The sequence below is a fragment of the Epinephelus moara genome, chromosome 10 (assembly GCF_006386435.1).
Source record: "Epinephelus moara isolate mb chromosome 10, YSFRI_EMoa_1.0, whole genome shotgun sequence".
In the NCBI taxonomy this organism is placed as follows: Eukaryota; Metazoa; Chordata; class Actinopteri; order Perciformes; family Serranidae; genus Epinephelus; species Epinephelus moara.
In genome coordinates, this window is record NC_065515.1 from 14,555,953 (window position 1) to 14,574,657 (window position 18,705).

General features: G+C 41.0%; 1 protein-coding gene across 1 annotated transcript; it reads left to right on the plus strand.

Moving 5' to 3' along the window:
• The first annotated feature begins 1,463 nt into the window (after window positions 1-1,463).
• On the plus strand, window positions 1,464-18,460 carry rorca (RAR-related orphan receptor C a). The gene is made up of 10 exons (XM_050054864.1): window positions 1,464-1,815; window positions 8,538-8,623; window positions 8,786-8,927; window positions 9,072-9,512; window positions 9,621-9,742; window positions 10,648-10,780; window positions 12,320-12,427; window positions 12,566-12,676; window positions 13,964-14,076; window positions 14,195-18,460. Exons 1-10 carry the CDS (start codon window positions 1,809-1,811, stop codon window positions 14,354-14,356), a joined length of 1,425 nt encoding a protein of 474 aa, XP_049910821.1. The 5' UTR covers window positions 1,464-1,808; the 3' UTR covers window positions 14,357-18,460.
• The last annotated feature ends 245 nt before the right edge of the window (window positions 18,461-18,705 follow it).

An 18,705-nucleotide genomic window follows, 5' to 3' on the forward strand; every position in this document is an offset into this window, starting at 1 on the left:
GTCCTGTGGAGAATCCTCTTTTTGTTTTATTTGTAGAATAATTGGACATAACTTTGGTCCATTGTTGTATGTATGTTTGTCTGTCTCATATTCTCTAATGTGCTACAGTGGCAGGCCTAACAATCCAGCATGTTCACACTTTATATTCTCTGTTGAAAGTGGCAGAAAAAAATGTCTTTTAGTTTTAGTGCAACCTATGGAAACAAAATAAAGGTCACATGAGGGAAATTAGGGAACTAAAATGCACAATCATTAACTGTGTTGAATCAACAGCTGATCCTATTGTGTCCATCTAAAGGTGATATTAGTGGTTAAACCACAGATTTTACAGTGTCATGGTCAGTGGCGTATGGTGGTTACGACGGGCCCCAGTGCACACTATCATGCACGTATCGTCTCGCCACATGATCAGAGACTTGACATTGGAGAACATCAACATATATATTACCCAGCAATCATCACTGCATATCTGTATACGACAAAAAATACCAGAGATAGTAAGAAATTATCAATTTAGTTGAACAATTTTATATATATATATATATATATATATATATATATATATATATAGTTCTAGAGTTCTTGTTTGAACACAGGCATATTTCCAAGGTGGAAATCACTCATAAGGGCCCAATCTCCACCCACTCTCTCTATGGCCCCCTACTTCATGGGCCCCAGTGCAACCACACTGCCTGCATCATCTATATTTCTATATTTATGCCCCTAGTCATGGTACAATAAAGTAGTCTTATCCAAATATATCACATATACTTTCCATAGTCAAATTCTGGCCACTGGTTGACGTGAACTTCAGTGGACTATGTAATAAAAATCAGTTTTCAGATACTGGAAGAAATTGTCAAATATATTAACACCACACCTCATGCTTAGAGCTAGATTTTTGTTGTTGTTGTTGTTGTTGTTGTTGTTGTGTAATATAGACTATATGTGTGCACTTTCACCTGCATTATCATAACTTCCTGATACTATAACTAACATTAAATAAAAGAAAGCTTCTTTTAAGCCAGCTGGTCTCTGCTGTTGATTTCCATGTGGTTTATGGTGTATGGAAACATGCAAAAACACCCATATGAACCTTTAAGTCTGTTTAAAAATATCCAGTCTAATAAATTATAGCCTCTACATTGAGGGTTGTCGTGGAGATATTTTATTTATCTATAATTTTAAATGTATCTCAGTTCATTTTGATTGAGGAAGAAAAATAAAACACTGCGGCTGGCTATTAGAGGTAAATAATCTGCACCGATATAAAACTGCGCTCTTGTTATTAAATAGTTCCCAAGCTGTTTGAGCGTCGGTCTGAAATGACACACTGCCACACTTTCCCACGCACGCGAGAACCTCCTTAAAGCGCGCGGAGGGTGGCGCGCGCGCGTCAGATCACGGGGCACGAGGCGGGCGGACCGCGGGGTGAGGATCATGTGTAGTCCACGCGCCGAAACTAGGTTACAGCGAGCCGCAGAGCAGGAGGACACATAGAGCTGTGCGAGGAGACGAGGAACTGCTGCTGTGTTACCGTGTCGCTGTTTCACCACTACTGTACCTCTGAGACTGCGCGGACCTGACGCGAAGTAAATAACTTACAAACACACCGTTGCTTTAATTTATATTTAACGTCGGCGCGTGCGAAGAAAAAGTCAGAAAATCCATATGAGGATTTGCTGTTGTGACAGTTTTCAGCTGCTCCGGTTTGGAGCAAATAAGTGCGCGTCGCTCTCACTGTTTCTTGGCTTCGTTTCCACCTGGAGTTGCATGAGTTGAAGAGTTGGACAGACTTCATCGCCGACATGAGAGGTGAGTTTGGTTACATTACTTTTTCCCAGAATGTATTTTTTAACAGCTGGTGTTTATAAATAACTTTTGCATTTAGCGTGATAGAGCACTGCTGTGAGACTGAGTCCAAAGTGCGTAGGCTGCAGGCTCGCGCTAGAATAAACACCGGATTACATCATAGAGGGAAATAAAATAAAATATTAGGTTGAATGTAAAATTACCACCTTTCTGTCCATGAAAGTTGCTTGCACAATGTTAAAGGTAAATAAGCACATTACAAGATCTTTAGACATTTATTTAAATTATAACACATAAATTTATAAATGCTTTTTTCTAAATGTGAGTGTGTTCAGTGTGGTTTTATAATCTGTAATGGTTTTGTGCATGTATTTTGAGAAGAGGAGTTATGCGCTGTGGCTGTGTATTACTTTATTTGACCGGTGACTCCAGTTATGTAAGAGAGAGGGGAGGGAGGGAGTGAGCGGAGTGATTCAGAGGCTGTCAAAGCGAGCGAAAATCTGCTGGCAGGGGTTGTTTATGGTGAATAAGTAGTCCCCACTTTATCAGATTATCCTCATTTTTTTCCATTGGGTGGATTTTATTAGGCTACACTTTTGTTCTACTTCTGTATGATCCAACCATTAGTTTTATATTTTAATGCACTCTGCTGGCATTTTTTACTTTTAATTTTCAGTGATGTTTTAATGTGTCTCAGAGCACTGATGGTGTGTTGGTCTGTGTTTTACTGTTACAGTTGGTTCATCAGCCAACGTGTTTTTGTTTTCAGCGTCAGCAGTATGGCGGCCGGTGTGAGGAGGTGCGGGAGGGAGGGAGGGAGGAGGGAGGGAGAGATAGAGAGGAGGTGCTCCATTGACCTAGTTCTGTCATTGAGGATTACAGTGTGTGTGTGTGTGTGTGTGTCTTTGTGTGTGTGTCTGCGTGTGCCAGTGGGTGGAGGGCCATGGTCTGTCGTCATTACTGATGAGATAATGTTGATAATGATGAATGACAAAAGCTGCACTGGAAGAGCCAGATTTTAATGCACCTTGCAAGATGCATGCTGCATTTTATTGTACTTTTTTTTAATCATTTTTTTAGTAAAAAGAAAAAAAACATTAGTTTTATACTATTTGGCAAATATTTAAGAAGATTAACTTTATTGTCAAGCTTTGACAAGGCTCAACATAAAATAATATGCATTTAAAGCACAAAAACAACACACAAACATACATAAAACATGACTATATTACTGTATTTATATATGAAATCTTACAACAAGTATCTGTTGATTTAAAGTAAAATACTTCTATTAAGATTCGACAGGCTACAGTTGTTCTGTGGATGTTGTTCTGTTGTGATGTCAATGCCACGCACCGCTGCGACAAGCAGGATATGAGCACAGCAAGCCCACATAACCATGAAGCACAGCAGGGTTGAGTTAAGCTCAGTTTCCTCTGTTAGCTAAGGTTATCAGCCAGAATGTGTGTCACTCAAGTCAAGCATGGCTTCTCAATCTGATTTCGTAAAAACGCCACAATATCACAAGAGCGTGAATATCACAAGCCGTGTGCAGATGTAATATTTCTGAGTCACCTTCATACCTGGAGGATCGCAAACAATGCTGTTGCACTTGTTTGTCTGTCTGAGAGTTATTCCTGTAAACCATTGCACAAACAGGTTAGGTAGGTATAGTATTATGCAACAAGATCTAATAGACAAACTTCTATAAAGCACTTATTTTACGTCTCAGTGGGCTGATGCTGTGCAGAGCTGAGGTGTTACAAGACTGTGCTGGAGCTCAGTTAGTCCAGGATCAAAGGTAGGGTGGCAGTAAAGAGGAGAGGGCGCTCTCTGAGCTCCAAGTCTGCTGCTGTGCCGAGCTCTGCCTCAAAGACACTATCTGTTGCAGCCTTGGGGAAGTTCACAGCGAACTACAGTATGTGTCAAGGTGCCCCTTCTCTCTGACAACTGCACGCTAAGATTCCTTTCCCCTTATCTAAAGCTTTCACTCTTCACCCAGCCTGCATGTTAGTATTAAAGCAAAATGTTAGGTAGTGCTGTTTATGTAGATTTTGTTTCATTTATATAAAATATTTTAGTAACACAGCTCACTTTGCAGCACAGTTATGTACACAATGATTACACACAAATAATATTTTCCTTTGCGGTATCCTAAGTCATTTCGATAGGCCATATCTTTGCTCCACGTACGCCAGACGATAAGTGACATCTAAACAGACCCGAAGAGACTTGAATTCAAGGCGACTGCGATTGCTGCAGTATAGTCCTAAATTTGTTCCTGTGGTTTGGAACAGCATGCAAAATTACATGCTGTGCACTGAATTCCTCCGTCTGGTTTTGCTTGTGTTGCAGAGGCCCACTTGGGTTTTGGGCTCGGAGCTGCATAAACAGCCCGATCAAGTGAATGCACTTTATCTCCTCTGATCAATGGTGAGAAATTACAGAGGCACAGAGTGTGAAGCCTGGCTTCTTGGCAGGCATGGCGGCGTTGTTTGGTAATCCATAACATAAAGCAAAGGGGGGAAAATAGAAAGGGAAATATAAAAAGTGGAAACTGCACAAAGTGGGGGAAAAAATCTGTTTCGGGATATCTTCACCTGGCAGGGTCGACAGCTGTACTGCTGAGCTCCTTTTTAGGATGTGTGCTGATGGAAGTACAATTAATATTCTATTCCTCTGAACTGCCAGGAAAGTAATTGTGCTTACAACATTATGCTGACTGTATTACAGAAAAATGGAAGAGAATTATTCCAGTCACAAGGAAGGAGAAAACATCTGAAATGCTCCACAGACTGTTTCTATTCAGTGTTACTCTCCTGCTGTCAAAACCCATCAGCAAAGGCTGCAGTTAAAAGCATACCTGCTGCAGGCCTGTGCGATGGACTCAGTGTACACGTATACCTCTCATTCCACTACTGTCACATCTGCTGAGTAATTACTTGAACCTGTGGTGCATTTTTAAAGAGACTGGGGTTAGTGTCAGGCCATATTATACTATCTGTGTTCTCTAGGTAGGTCAGCGGGAGGAAAAGAAGAAGAGGAAAAGCAGCCATTACTGTCCACATACAGCATCTGCAGGCTATAGAACACATGTGGTAGCTGAGGCCCTGAATTGGGAGATACTGTGTCTAGGAAAGGAGATGTCAGAAAGAGGACATTAGTTGATATTCGTGGAAATAGCTGCCAACTTTGACTTTGCATGCCCCCTCTGTTGGTAACCCGACTGTACAGTGTGTTACACAATACACCATATATGCTGTTGTTCCTATAGAGGCCCCTCAGCCCCTCCGAATGTAGGTTAAGTATACAGTATGTCAGGTAAATGCAGAGTGCAAGGTAAATAGGACCTTGGACTGTGTTTGATTAGGTGGGATGAGAGAGCAAAGTCCCAGAGGTTTTACAACAATGATGGAGAAAATTGCTGAAGAAAAGACACTGACACACTGACACAGAAAGGAGTTTTAAATCGCCACATGTAGAGACTGAGTTTAAAAGCTCTCCTGTGTGAAAAGACGCTTCTTTGCAGTGTAGGAAATGGAATACAATTTATGATAGGAGGGATTTGTACACCATACATTTATATATACAGTTATCTACATTTATATACATGTACTTAATATTGCTTCAGCTTCGTTTAGACTTCAAAGCTAGTGTCTATTATATAATTCAAAAATTTCAGCTACATTTTATCTACAATCAATAGATTTTTGTGTAGCCTTTAACACATGCCAACAGCATTTAAGCACACAGAATGAGTGTTTTCCTTGTTTGCGTAAGTACAGGCTGTCTCAGAACAGAGATTCGAGGAACTGCTCTAAATAAACTCAGATGAGAATAAAGAAACCGTTGTTCAGGCCCATACTGCAACACAACATACTGAAAAGTGAATGGCCGCAGAGTAGACTGGTTTAGCTGTCGGTGGCGACTCTATTAACTGCTTTAGACACTGTTATTTATACTAAACAGTGCACACTTCTGTGCTGAGGTGTGATTTGTGCAACATGTATTTGCCAATAGTCCAGGACGGCAGGAGGAATCTCTGTGCTGCCAACTGCACCGGAGTAAAAATAGATTTATGGTGTAGCTCAAACACAGCTGAAATTTCACTCAAATACTTGACATGCTGCGACAAGTTGAGAGCCACTATTAGCTTAGTGTGTTGCCCCCACTCCAGCTTACTGTATAGATGTTTGGGGAAATATTTCCAGATGTTACGCATGCTGTAAAAGGGGGGCAGTTTGTGTATGCCAGTTTCAACTGCTCATCCATCTTTGGGTGAAACCTTATATTGTTTTGCTTCCAAATCAAAAGCAGGGCTCCGCCTTTCTTTAATTTAAAGACTGAGTCAGATTGGGTTCCACCTTAAAACCTGCAAGAAACCAGATTGTGTTCCTTGTGAGGCTGCCACCACAAGCGCCTCCCCCTTTTTGCTGAATGAGAAACTGTGTCAGTGGAGCAGCTCCTGCTCTCTGGGCCTGACGGTGCAGCTCAGCTGACTGGCAGGTGAGGCGGCGACTCACAGACAAAGCCGCTCACTCAGCAGCCAATGGTAGCGCAGGAGGTTGAGGGAGGATTGTCACACCGTTGCTAAGACAACCACCTTTGAATGAGTGTGTTCATGGAATGCGGCCAGACGGCAGTTATATAACAGGCTGAAGGGCGGGGGGGAGGCTCTGGAGGGGGAGCGATAAAGGGAGCAATAGAAAGGGATTTTTTTCCATTGGCCTTTATTTATTTATATCCTCCAGTTGCGTCGGCCCAGTAGGAATGATACCCAACAGAAACAGTCACCTGCACTGCACAGAAAGTCTTTGTGAAGGGGGAAATGTTGAATTATATTTTTTCTAAATTGTGATTTTCAGGGTTGTCACTAACCTCTTTTGATTTCCTTGTGTGACGCATATCCCTCCCCACGCAAAGTGACTCATGTGATTGGTTGGTCGTGAGTAGTTTATCAAAGAGCCCTTAGAAAACAGCAATTTTCTGAAGAGCTGTGATGGCCAGTTAAAGCTGTTGCTGCGATTTACAGGTTACCTAATACCCTCTGTGACCCAACAAAAGTGGTTTGGGGATTGTTTGGTACACCCTGCTGCCCGAGCCAAATCAAATCTTTCACACAGTCTACACAGCAACAGTCAGTTGCAGTTATTTTGCGGGTTACAATTGTAGGCCTTGGAGGGTTCAGCACAGCATAAGTCTTTGTTAACCTGCTAACATTTTGCTCATAGTGGAGGAGGAGCGACATAGAGAGAGAAAGAGAGAGAGAGGGCTGTGAAACTTTATAACCCCGGGCCTCAGCTAATGCAATTGACCTGCTATTCTGGGCTTGAGGAGGCCCAGCTACTTAGATAAACAACATAATGAAAAGAACAGACTGTTCCTGAGTAAGAAGGCTCAGTCTTCCACAATGAACTCAAGGTGTATAATGTTTACGCAGTGTACTTTATCACAGGATCCACTGTACGATCCACTTAGCTACATTTCAAACCTTGTAACGCAAACGACAACATTTGACTGTCAAGAAATAACTGGGAAAGTCAAGTGATTCTTCCTGTACCAACACCTGTCACACGCATAAATATTTGAATAAAAAAGATTGTCTAGAATAAATATTGATTTATTATAGTGCCAACATTTGATATGACTGAGGTGTTGGTTTGACAGTAACGGCAGTCAGCATACACCTAAAAGAAGATATTCCAGCAACTTGTCTTTATCGCAATGCTTCTGGACAGTGACAAAAGATGTTTGCCTATTACATATTTATGGGCTGGGTTTTCTGAATATGTTTATGTAGATGCCAATCATGCAACAACTGCAATAGATAAAATCTCCTCATGTGCTGTTAGGGCTGCACAATTTTATCATGTTTATTATCTTCATTGCATTGTAAACTTGTATGATAAACACATTGCAAAAGACTGCAATATTTTTAGCAATCATCACTAAAAACTGCACTTTAAAATGTAACTATCAGTCTTTTTTTTCCATTAGTGTCTTTTGTGTTCAGTTCAACGTTCAATTTGTTCAGTTAAAGAATGTTAGAAATAATTTCCTTTAATTTTTTAATTCAGCAACAAACAATTTGTTGTGCTTTAGCAATTTACTGAAGGCAGCAGAAAACTGAATACACTTTAACATCCATTTATTTATTGCAAGTAATATCATTAAAGTGGTATTCAACAATCATATCACGTCACATCTTCTAACGGCTTCATCCTCTTGAGGGTTGCNATCGAACCGGGAACCCTCTTGCTGTGAGGCGACAGTGCTAACCACCACACCACCGTGCCGCCCATTAGTATTACATTAGTCTCCCAATTATTTTCTTAATTGACTGTTTAGTTGTCTTGTCTGTAAAATGTCAGCCAACAGTCCAATAATCAAAAATATTCAGTGATGTAAAACAGAGAGAAGAGGGGCAAGTTTGCTGGAAAAATGACTCTAACGATTAACTGATTGTCAAAATAGTCACTCATTGATTTTTTTTTGTGGATTGGCGAATCGATTAATCACCTAATCCTTTTAGATCGATACCATTATGATGAATGAAAGAAACGCACAGTGTTATGATTCATATTTAATCCTAATCTCTATGTATTTATTTGTTTCTCAGTAACCAAGTACAAAATTAAATTCTTTTTCAGTCTCAGTCTCTTTTAAAATGTTTTTTACTGTTTCACTGATTTCCTTTTTTCCCTCATTTATCTCTGTCTCTGCAGCTCAAATAGAAGTGATACCGTGTAAAATCTGTGGGGACAAATCATCAGGGATCCACTATGGTGTCATCACCTGTGAAGGCTGCAAGGTGAGCTATCAACCATCTCCTTTATTATTTGTTAATTATAGTGGGAAAAGTAGTTTAAAGGCATTCTAAGTTTTGGTAATGATCTCCCCAACAAGCATTTAGATGCTCACATTGTTTCACTGATTCCAATTTTGCACGTTTGTCTTTTATTTTTGTCTTTAGGGTTTCTTCCGACGCAGCCAGCAGAACAATGCTATGTACTCCTGCTCACGACAGAGGAACTGTCTCATTGACCGGACCAACCGTAACCGCTGTCAGCACTGCAGGCTGCAGAAGTGTCTCGCTCTGGGCATGAGCCGTGATGGTGAGTTCAGCCACTCAATCTATATTTAATTAACTCAGTTTCCACTTCATACTTGTCACATTGGATGAGTCATATAATCCTTGTTTGACCTAGACTATACCTTCCTGAGTGTTTAATTTTCGTCTTTACATCCTTCTGTCGCAGCTGTCAAGTTTGGTCGAATGTCCAAAAAGCAGCGTGACAGCCTGTATGCAGAGGTCCAGAAGCACCAGCAGTCCCAGGAGTGTGCAGGGCTTGGTGTCAGAGAGGAGAATAGCGACCTGACTGACCACGGCCGTACCTACAGAAGAGGCTCCAGCACCGCACTCAGCGACCTGGACGACATCACCACGCTGCCAGAAGGCCTGCTTTTCGATCTGCCGCTGACCCCAGAGGATGGAGGTGGGGAGTACTGTAACCTGGACATGCTGGGCGGCAGTGGAGGCAGCAGTTCGTCCTCTCAGAGCTCACCAGAACAGACCAACTTGGACTTTGTAGACGGCAACCACAGCATCAAGCATGAGTACCAGCTGTTGCACGACTCTGGACTCTTCTCACATGCTATCCTCAACCCGCTGCCCGAGGGCTGCTCCCTGCTTGAGATAGGTCAGTATAAATCCTATGAAGCCTAGCTGCTGAATAACGTCCAGTAGCTTGTTAAATCTATCTCAAAAACAACATTAATCTCATCACAAAACCTTTCCCTCTGTTCAGAGCGTATAACTCAGAGTGTGCTGAAGTCCCATATTGAGACGAGCCAGTACAGCACAGAGGAGCTGAAGAGAATGGCGTGGACCTTGTATAGCCCAGAGGAGACACGATCATACCAGACCAAGGTATGTACGCAACATAACCTCATACAACAGTTTGTTACATATCTTATTAAAATGCACATAGAGGGAACACGATGGATTAGTGGGTAGAGCAGGGGTCCCCTATACGAAGGCAAATTTTTAAAGTCACAAAGGTTAGGTTTTCGCAAGTAAAGTTACATAGGTTAGGTTTATAAAAGTAAAAACACCTGTCTCCTGAAGGAAGGTCCTGTGTTTGTTTGACCTATCCACTGCCCCAACCTGCCTTGTTACGCAGACTTTCGCTCTTTATACTACTTCCTTCTTTACTTCTGTCAGCGCATTGGTGACGTGATCACAGCCTTCTCAGTTATGTGGGTTATACTCGGAATTACTGGCTCATGATTACGTGGTTAAGTAGGAAAGGCCTGACATATGACACATTATTGTACTGCAAGTAAATGACATTTATACACAACTGTTCTGTACAATCTAAATGTAAAGTTACACATTAGTCACAGTTTCACATCGTTATAGTTTGCCCATCCTGCTGTGTTCTTCTCTTGTACAAAGTTCACAAAGGGACGTTTTCAGGTTTTTAACCTTGCACAAAAATCAACTGTAAAACTTCTACAAAGAAGTTTCCTAAAACAAATAATAGTGTTCCTTTCTTATCACCCGAGTTGATTCTTACAGTGGCGTTTGCATATCCAAACATTTTTATCACACACCTCAGACTGGGCTTTTTGTCTCACTAGTCAAGGTTGTAGGACATAGTTTTACAGGAGATGCAGCATATTATCAGACAAGCTGTAGGTCAGGACGTCTTTAGGGGTAAATCACTCAACCAGAGTGTAGATAAGCTCAGAGTTAACAGAGCACAACTTGTATGATGCCTATTATGTATTACGATTCTCATAAAGCCTCCCTGCCTCTGCTTTCTCTTTCAGTCCGCTGAAGTGATGTGGCAACAATGTGCCATTCACATCACCAATGCAATCCAGTATGTGGTAGAGTTCGCCAAGCGCATCTCTGGCTTCATGGACCTCTGTCAGAACGATCAGATTATCCTCCTCAAAGCAGGTCAGAACATGACACCAGCATACACACTATGTAGGCTAACGTTCTATACTTTGTGTTTCATAACAGTCAGGAGCTGATTTTACAAGATATATGTCCTCAGCAAGACAAGAAGCCTGCGGCATGAATGTTTATTACTTTTAGCTTCATCAAAGACAGCTGTTATATGAACAGTACATTACCCTCGAGTGGGAGATGACTTCACATAGTCCCGATATCACATGCAAGCAGAGTGACGTGAAAAGGCTACTCTGCAGAATCGCTGTCCCTTGTTTTAATCACACTGCCTTCTCAGGTCATCAAGCGCACTCATAATTCATGTAGGCCTTCGTGTGATCCGTTTCTTCAGGTATTGGAAATTTGAAATTGATGTTTGGTTTTCAGTGACAACCAAAAACATAAATCATTCAGAACAACAGGCAAATGGCTTTGAGTGGCAGCCAAGGTATTCTCATTTTACGAGGATGAAACACGCACACAAAGGTCTTCTGTTTAGTTGGACAAATTGATCATGGTTAACTGGTGCATCATGTGTCCACACCCATGCATCTACCAAACCTGAGTATCACCTGAAGGGTGGAGAAAGCCAGGTTATAGTGTTGTGAATGTAGGTTAATAATAACATATAAATACAATTCAACAGGAGTAGATTCTTGAATGTATCATCACCATAAGTGTGTCAAGCCTACGACTTATAATCAACAGTGATAATACAAAAGTCTATGTGAACCAGTGACTACAAAGCACTCTTGTCAGTGAGGAATGTTTGACTTCATGTAATCGTGACGGGGAGATTTAAAAAGACATTTGTTCAAGAAATATGAGGCCTTCTTCCTAAAACTTGCACAAATTGTAAAACTTTGTCACTTTATCCTCAGACGATTTGATTGTTAAAGATGAAAGATGACAGGCACTTAGTTCCTGTCAGTGTTGCTGCTGAGCACAGCCTAATATACTGTGGATCATTTAGAAGGAGTTTGAGATGTGCAGGCTTGTTTCCCTCTACTCCAACTTGTTCAGTGACTCTAGTCAAGACAGCTGCCTCGGTGTGTTGGTGCGTTCTGTTTTGTATGTTAACAGTCACCTTAAACATCCTTCTATATGTGTCATATTAACACACATTTTTTGGACTATATGTCTGTACGTTGCACATCCTACTATACTTCGGCGGGTACTCCGGCTTCCTCCCACAGTCCAAAGACATGCATGTGAGGTTAATTGGTGATTCTAAATTGGCTGTAGGTGTGAATGGTTGTCTGCCTCTATGTGTTAGCCCTGCATAGTCTGGCGGCCTGTCCAGGCTGTACCCCGCCTCTCACCCAATGTCAGCTGGCATAGGCTCCAGCACCCACGTGCCCCCTAACAGGATACGCAGTTATGGAAAATTAATTAATTTACATTTATATTATGCGCCAATACACCAACGCAAGTTCCTGGTGTGTGAAAACCTACTTGGCAATAAACTGGATTCTGATTCTTAGCTATTTAGATATGTATGTGCCACTAATGTTATGTCTGGATTTTTCTTCTGTGTTTCCACAGGCTGCATGGATGTTCTTCTGATCCGCATGTGTCGGGCCTACAACCCCATTAATAATACATTGCTCTTTGATGGAAAGTTTGCGACTGCTCATCTTTTCAAAGCTCTCGGTGAGTCAACACTGTCTCTCTCTATCACTATGTCTGCCTCTGATCAACTTTTTATGTGTTACATCTGTGTCACATCATCGCAGTGAGTCGGCTCTGTTTTGATGATGACTTTACTTTTCTTTCTTTTCTTCCTTTAAGGCTGTGACGACCTTGTGAATGCAGTGTTTGACTTGGCTAAAAGCCTGAGCCGTATACAGATGTCCGAGGAAGAGATGGCTCTCTTCAGTGCTGCTGTGCTGCTCTCACCAGGTAAGATTATTTTTCTTTAACTAAATGGATTTATGCTCACTATTGTATCACTGTAACCAAGAGAGGCCACTGTTCAGCAATTACTACATGGGATGCGTAAAAAGCTCGTGTGATGCTGTTTGAAGACAGTAAACAGAAATGTTTACCAGCACTGTGAAAAGTTGCTGCACAAGTTTAACACACCGACTTAATCAATATAGTTGACGCCAGTGGATACAAAAGTTAGTTAAAAATGATTGTATGTTGTGAGTTCTATGTTTACCGGCTGCAGACCAGTGGCATACTAAAGCTTAGAGTCAACATATCTTTATCTTACGTAACATAACAACAAAGGGTGACCTCTTTAAGTATTACAACACATCATTCCTGCACGCTCACATTGTTTATTTGCAGTATTTTGTCACTATTTAACAAATATTATTTACTTTATGTTGAAATGACAGGATAATTATTAATTATAGATTAAAGACTTTTGTGACAAGTGGAATTTTACTCCTATTATAACCAATCTTTGCTTGTGACCTTAACCTATTTTCTTAGTAGTCTACATTATTCAGATTGCATTATCCACCCATAGACATAAAAAAGACATTTTCAAATAGTGAAATAAAGTGTCTTCACATCATAAATTAATCAGCAACACTGCACCCATGGTAACACTTATTACCAGCACCAACAGGATTTCGACTTACCAGTGTGAATCTCCTTAAGTGTACCCATACTTTTGCACACAAAAGCTGCAAAGTTTGTGTAACTGACTTTACTGATGGTCATTTTTCAAAGGATTACATGTTCTTTGACATTCCTACTTTGCATCCAGCTATTGACTATGAAAATCAGCTCACACAGAGTTGAAACAACAAGCCTATCACTGTAATGGCAGCCTGCTGTTAAATCTTGGATGCTGAAGAGTCATAAGAGTCCCTGCTGACAACTGCATTACCATGCAATATTAATATAACTGACATTTAAAAAAGTCATTACGACAGATCACTTATCTCAGACAAGTTTCATGTCTCTGCAAACTGTTGTTACTGTGTTGCGCAGCCAGCAGCTGTCTTGAGGAAAATCAATTCAAAAGTTACGATGTGCTCTGAAAAATGAGCAGCAGTTATGTAATATAAGAGCACTTAAAGTTAATCTGCACGACACAGCGCATGTAATGCTCGGTGCATTTTGTATTCTTCCTCTAGGTATTTGTGCACCGTAAACCCTCACCAGGAGCAGTTTTAAATTGGCAGCATGACAACAGTAATGAAACCATCTTGTCAATCTCATGTCCCTCAGACCGACCCTGGCTGACAGATGTTCAGAAGATACAGAAGTTGCAGGAGAAAGTCTACGTTGCTCTGCAGCGCTGCCTACAAAAAGAGGGAGCATCAGATGAGAAGCTAGCTAAGGTACAGAGCCTGCTGCATTACTGCATCAAAAACTGACATGACGCTTTGTTCTCCTTCTTTTTAATAAGATGTTTAATTTGTATTTTCTTCTTTCTCCTTTTCTGTATCTCCCTTCTAGATGGTTTCTAAGCTTCCCATCATGAAGTCCATTTGCAACCTCCACATCGACAAACTGGAGTTTTTCCGCCTGGTCCACCCTGAGACAGCGTATACCTTTCCCCCTCTGTATAGGGAGGTTTTTGGCAGTGAAATCACCTTCCCAGACTCCACAGAGGGCTAGTTCCGTTTAGCTTAATAGCGGGATTCAAATAGAGACATTGAGGTGGTGGGAGGGGGGAGATAAAAATGTGGCAACCAGCTGAGGCAAGACCAACCAGCAGCTCAATGACAATCCTGCACGCTACACTTTAGGACACACTCCTCTCACCTACGAGCTCCCAACCCTGTGGAGTAGCTCACACCGCCCTGCCAGCCAGTCCATTCAGCTCCAGTGTAACACTACAGCAACTGCTGCAGGGTACTCAGTGCATGTTACCTCTTTTTTTAGGGACTTACTAAAGAGTAGCCTACATCATTTGTATTCTCAAAAATATTTTTCTATGAAAAGACCTGTGACCTTTCATCAAGCTGACTTTTACTTTGACCGTTCTCACAGTACCTGTAAGCTATTTTTGAATGTACCCCCTTTTTCCTTTTACCGTTCAGCACAGCCCTAGGCTCGATGTAGAATGTACATACTTAAAATCCTCACCTACTTTGTGGAGGTTTGCAGTAACAATGCCTGTGTCACTTCTCAGTCCGGTCTTGGTTTATTGTTTCATTCAATATTTTTGGTAGCGCCCATATTTTGCAGTTTTGTAACGTATGAACAAACTGTTTAAAGGGACCACGATCAAAGTCACAAACAGACAGGGTTTTTTTTAAACTGTGTGAATTGAGGGCAAGCACTCAGAGTGTCTGCCCAGCGCGCACCTGCAGACTCTTGCACACAGAGCAAAAAACATAGCACTTACGCTGATCTTTTTAGGTCTTTTTACTAGCACACCCACAGACACTGATGTAAGTGAGCTCTTTATTTTTTTTTTAATACAATCAGTGACCTCAGCCCTTATACCTTTTTCCCTTTGAAAATGCCACTTAGAGAGTGAGAGAATCACAGAGGTATTTTGAAAGTATTTTCAGATGCTCCTTTTATATATATATATATATATATACATATATATATGATAACACCTATATAATTGTGTAAGATAAAAGCTGTCGTGAATTCATCCCGAGTGAGGGGGAGAGGGATGCGTTTGTGCTCAGGTCACTCAAACAGATACTGCCTGCCCAAACGTTGGGGTTCTGGGATGGAAAGATTGCTGAAAAGCAAATCTAATGGATGATTAGCACTTATGAGACCTTGTTAAAATCCAAAATGAACTCTCGGCACAAGATTTTACGGGTTCGCACTTAGACTGCCATCTGTGAAACTTATGTTAAAACCAGTCAGAGATGCTAGATACACCCTCCCATTGTAGAAACGCTGTGTGAACGAGGTGCTGGGCAGCCGGCCACTGTGGGGCGTTGTGCTCTCATAGAGGCGCATCTGGAACTGTCACACCTCAGCCCCCCTCCACAGAAGAGTGCCATCGCCCAAAACCTCCAGCACCATCTCAACCAGCAGGTTCGGAAAAACTTTGGGAGCAAAGAAAGAAATGTGACATTTTACCACATTTCCATGGACATGTTTGGCTAAGGGGCAGAGAATGGACATGGTGTTATTTAAGTTCCTTAGACATCGGTTAGTGGCGTCAACTGTCTGCGCCAACTTTCACTACTTCTTGAGGCGGACTGCGCTGTCGCAGGAAGCCATGGTGTTTTGATCTGAAAATTAGATCCTCTGTTCCTCTTCCCCCACTCCCTTACTACCTCACCCTCTTCAAACACTACATGGCACAGCAAAGGGTTGACAGAGCCATCAGCTACCCCCCTGAGTTAGTATTTCTGCATACATACTGAAGAGCTTCTTCAAAAATGTAACAATTAGTGGTGTAATTTGAAGGCTGACTAAAAACTATGGTAAATTTTGTTATTGCGCTCTTAAAACTGGACAGGAGACAAAGAGCAAACTGAACTGCTGGATCTACTTATGCTGAGGATCTCTGACTGCTTTTCTGTCATTTGAGAGCAGTTCATGCCTTCAGGTCCAGGAAGCCCTACTTAGATACAGATCTATCTGAAGTAAAGTCTCCGGAGACACAGGGTGTGTCCAGATGAAACCTTTTTTCCTCAGAGTTGGAGGACATATTAGATTTCTACCAGTGTCCTGATGAAGCTACTAGAAAAGAATAGATGTAACTGATGCTGTTCTTAACCGTTAAAAGCATTTTAAGACAATCACATGACAAATGTTGGATGTCTAGCTCTAAGCTGTCAGCCAGGTTTGCTTTGCACTGCTGGGACAGTGCTGTTCGCCATACATTATCTCACAGTATGAAGGGGTATATTACCCTCTTCTGGGTACGTAAGACAGTGGCATGGTGGGATTGTGCAATAATGTCTCTCCCATTGTTCTCAGTATGTTGGGCCTTTGTTGCCATGTATTACAGTTACTACTTTCAGAAGCACTCCAGCTCAGTTAAAGGTCCAGTGTGTAGGATTTCGGGGGGATATATTGGCAGAAATGGAAGCTAATATAATAAGTATATTTTGCTTCGTGTACAGTCACCTAACAAATAAGAATGATTGCGGTTTTGTTACATTAGAATGAACCGTTTATGTCTGCATGGCTAGTTCTTATCCACTATCCACTCTGCTGTGTTGCACCGCCGGGTTTCAACAGTAGCCCCTGGCTTTAGATAGCGCTATTCATGGTTACGCGTTGGCTGACGCACTTAGCCCTTCAGCATTGGAAGAACACTGATTTCTTCGTACCTAAAACTGCTTAATTTACTGTTTTTACCAGTTTAATCATCGGGTCAATTTGAGACCTCTTAGGATTATTTGGCTCCGGGTAAAAACCTCCTTAAAGTCTGGATCTTAAGTTATCCAAGAAAAAAGGTTAGCACATATTATCAGGTGCAAGCAGCCCATCTCAGACGAACCAAACGGCGTCAGAGAAACATTGATTTGTAAAGTTAAACTGCTTTCTTCAATAGTTTTACCAATTTGAATAACCACGTCGATTTGTTTTTGAGAGGAAGAGACCTCTGCAGATAATTTAGCGCCCGGAAAAAACTCCTGAACGTCTGTTCTCTTAGCAGGTGCTTGTCGCAGACAGGCCAAGCAGCGTCAGAGAAACACTAATTTGTAAAGTGAAACTGCTTTATTCAGTTTTATTACCGGTTTTAATCACCTGATCCGTTTGTTTTGGAGAGGAAGAGACCGCTACGAGACCGAATTCGGCTCCCGCGAAAAACCTCCCGAATAAAGAACTCTGAAGGAATTTTTATCGTTTCAGCTGGTTGCAATGTGCAATCCTCACCACTAGATGCCACTAAATCCCCCTTAATCTTACACACTGTTGCTTTAACCTCGCAGCACATAATGTACCAAATACACAGCCAACCACTACACAGGTCAGCTCTCAGCTGACGCAGCCAGATGACACTTACAGATTGTAACAAAGTGCAATACTTTGTGTGTGGAGAATGTTAGACATGCTGATTTGAAAAGATTCAGTATACAGGCCTAAAAGCTGTCCAGGCGGCAGCACTTTGGATCTGCACTTACATTTCCGTTTAGAGTTACTCAGGGAGATAGCTGGGCTCTCTGTCCTACAGTGTCTGCAGTCAGTCTAGCTAGCAAGACACCTTGCACCAACATAGAAGACCTTAAAACCTTGATCACTGTGTACAGTACATGTTCTTGTGAATGTTTGATTTCAGAAGTATCAAAGATTTTACCCCTGTCTAATATCATTATTGCAAGACTTTTTATTCTTTGAGTTTGAGTCATAGATGAAATAGGATATTAAAAAAGTAAATATAGTAAAAAAATAAATAAATATAAAAGATGGATTATAATCTCTGAATCTTGTGTTGGTTTTGTTGTGATCTTTTGTTTCTTAATTTTTATCCCTTTGTGTACTGTTTTTTTTTTTTTTTCTCATCAGTTTAGTGTCCTTTTTGTCTTGGAGAGATGTAATTCTATTTTTTTAAAGAGCGTTTTTAAAGATGTCTCCCTAAAAGTTTCTCTTTTGTCATGATCCTCTCTGTTTATGATATGTTCACTCTATTTTAAGATTATTATTATTATTAAATCAATATAGATTTTAATAAGAAATAATTTATGATATGTTATGGATATAAAGCCCAAGAGGTTTTAACACAGTAAAGTGTTATTGCACAATGGTGATACAATATGTGGATTTAAGAATGTAATAAAAGTCTTTTTACAATTAAAAGAAAAACTTGTTGTGGTTTTACTTTATGTTTTATAATTCTGCATCCGTTTATTGGTTTAGTTAACCTTTCTGTACATTTGAGGCATTTCTTATTTGGTCAGACAAAATGTTTGAGGGAAAAAAAATTAAGGGCAATGATACATCAAAGATAAAGGGCAATTTAAAAAAGACAAATATGACATTGTATTTTCTGACGTCTCTTACATCATGACATGAGTCAGCTTTTGTCACTGCAGTCC

Coding starts and splice junctions, on each gene's coding strand:
- rorca (XM_050054864.1), top strand. Junction 8,928..9,071: donor TCTGGGCATGAGCCGTGATG/GTGAGTTCAGCC, acceptor CTTCTGTCGCAG/CTGTCAAGTTTGGTCGAATG. Junction 12,428..12,565: donor TCATCTTTTCAAAGCTCTCG/GTGAGTCAACAC, acceptor TCTTCCTTTAAG/GCTGTGACGACCTTGTGAAT.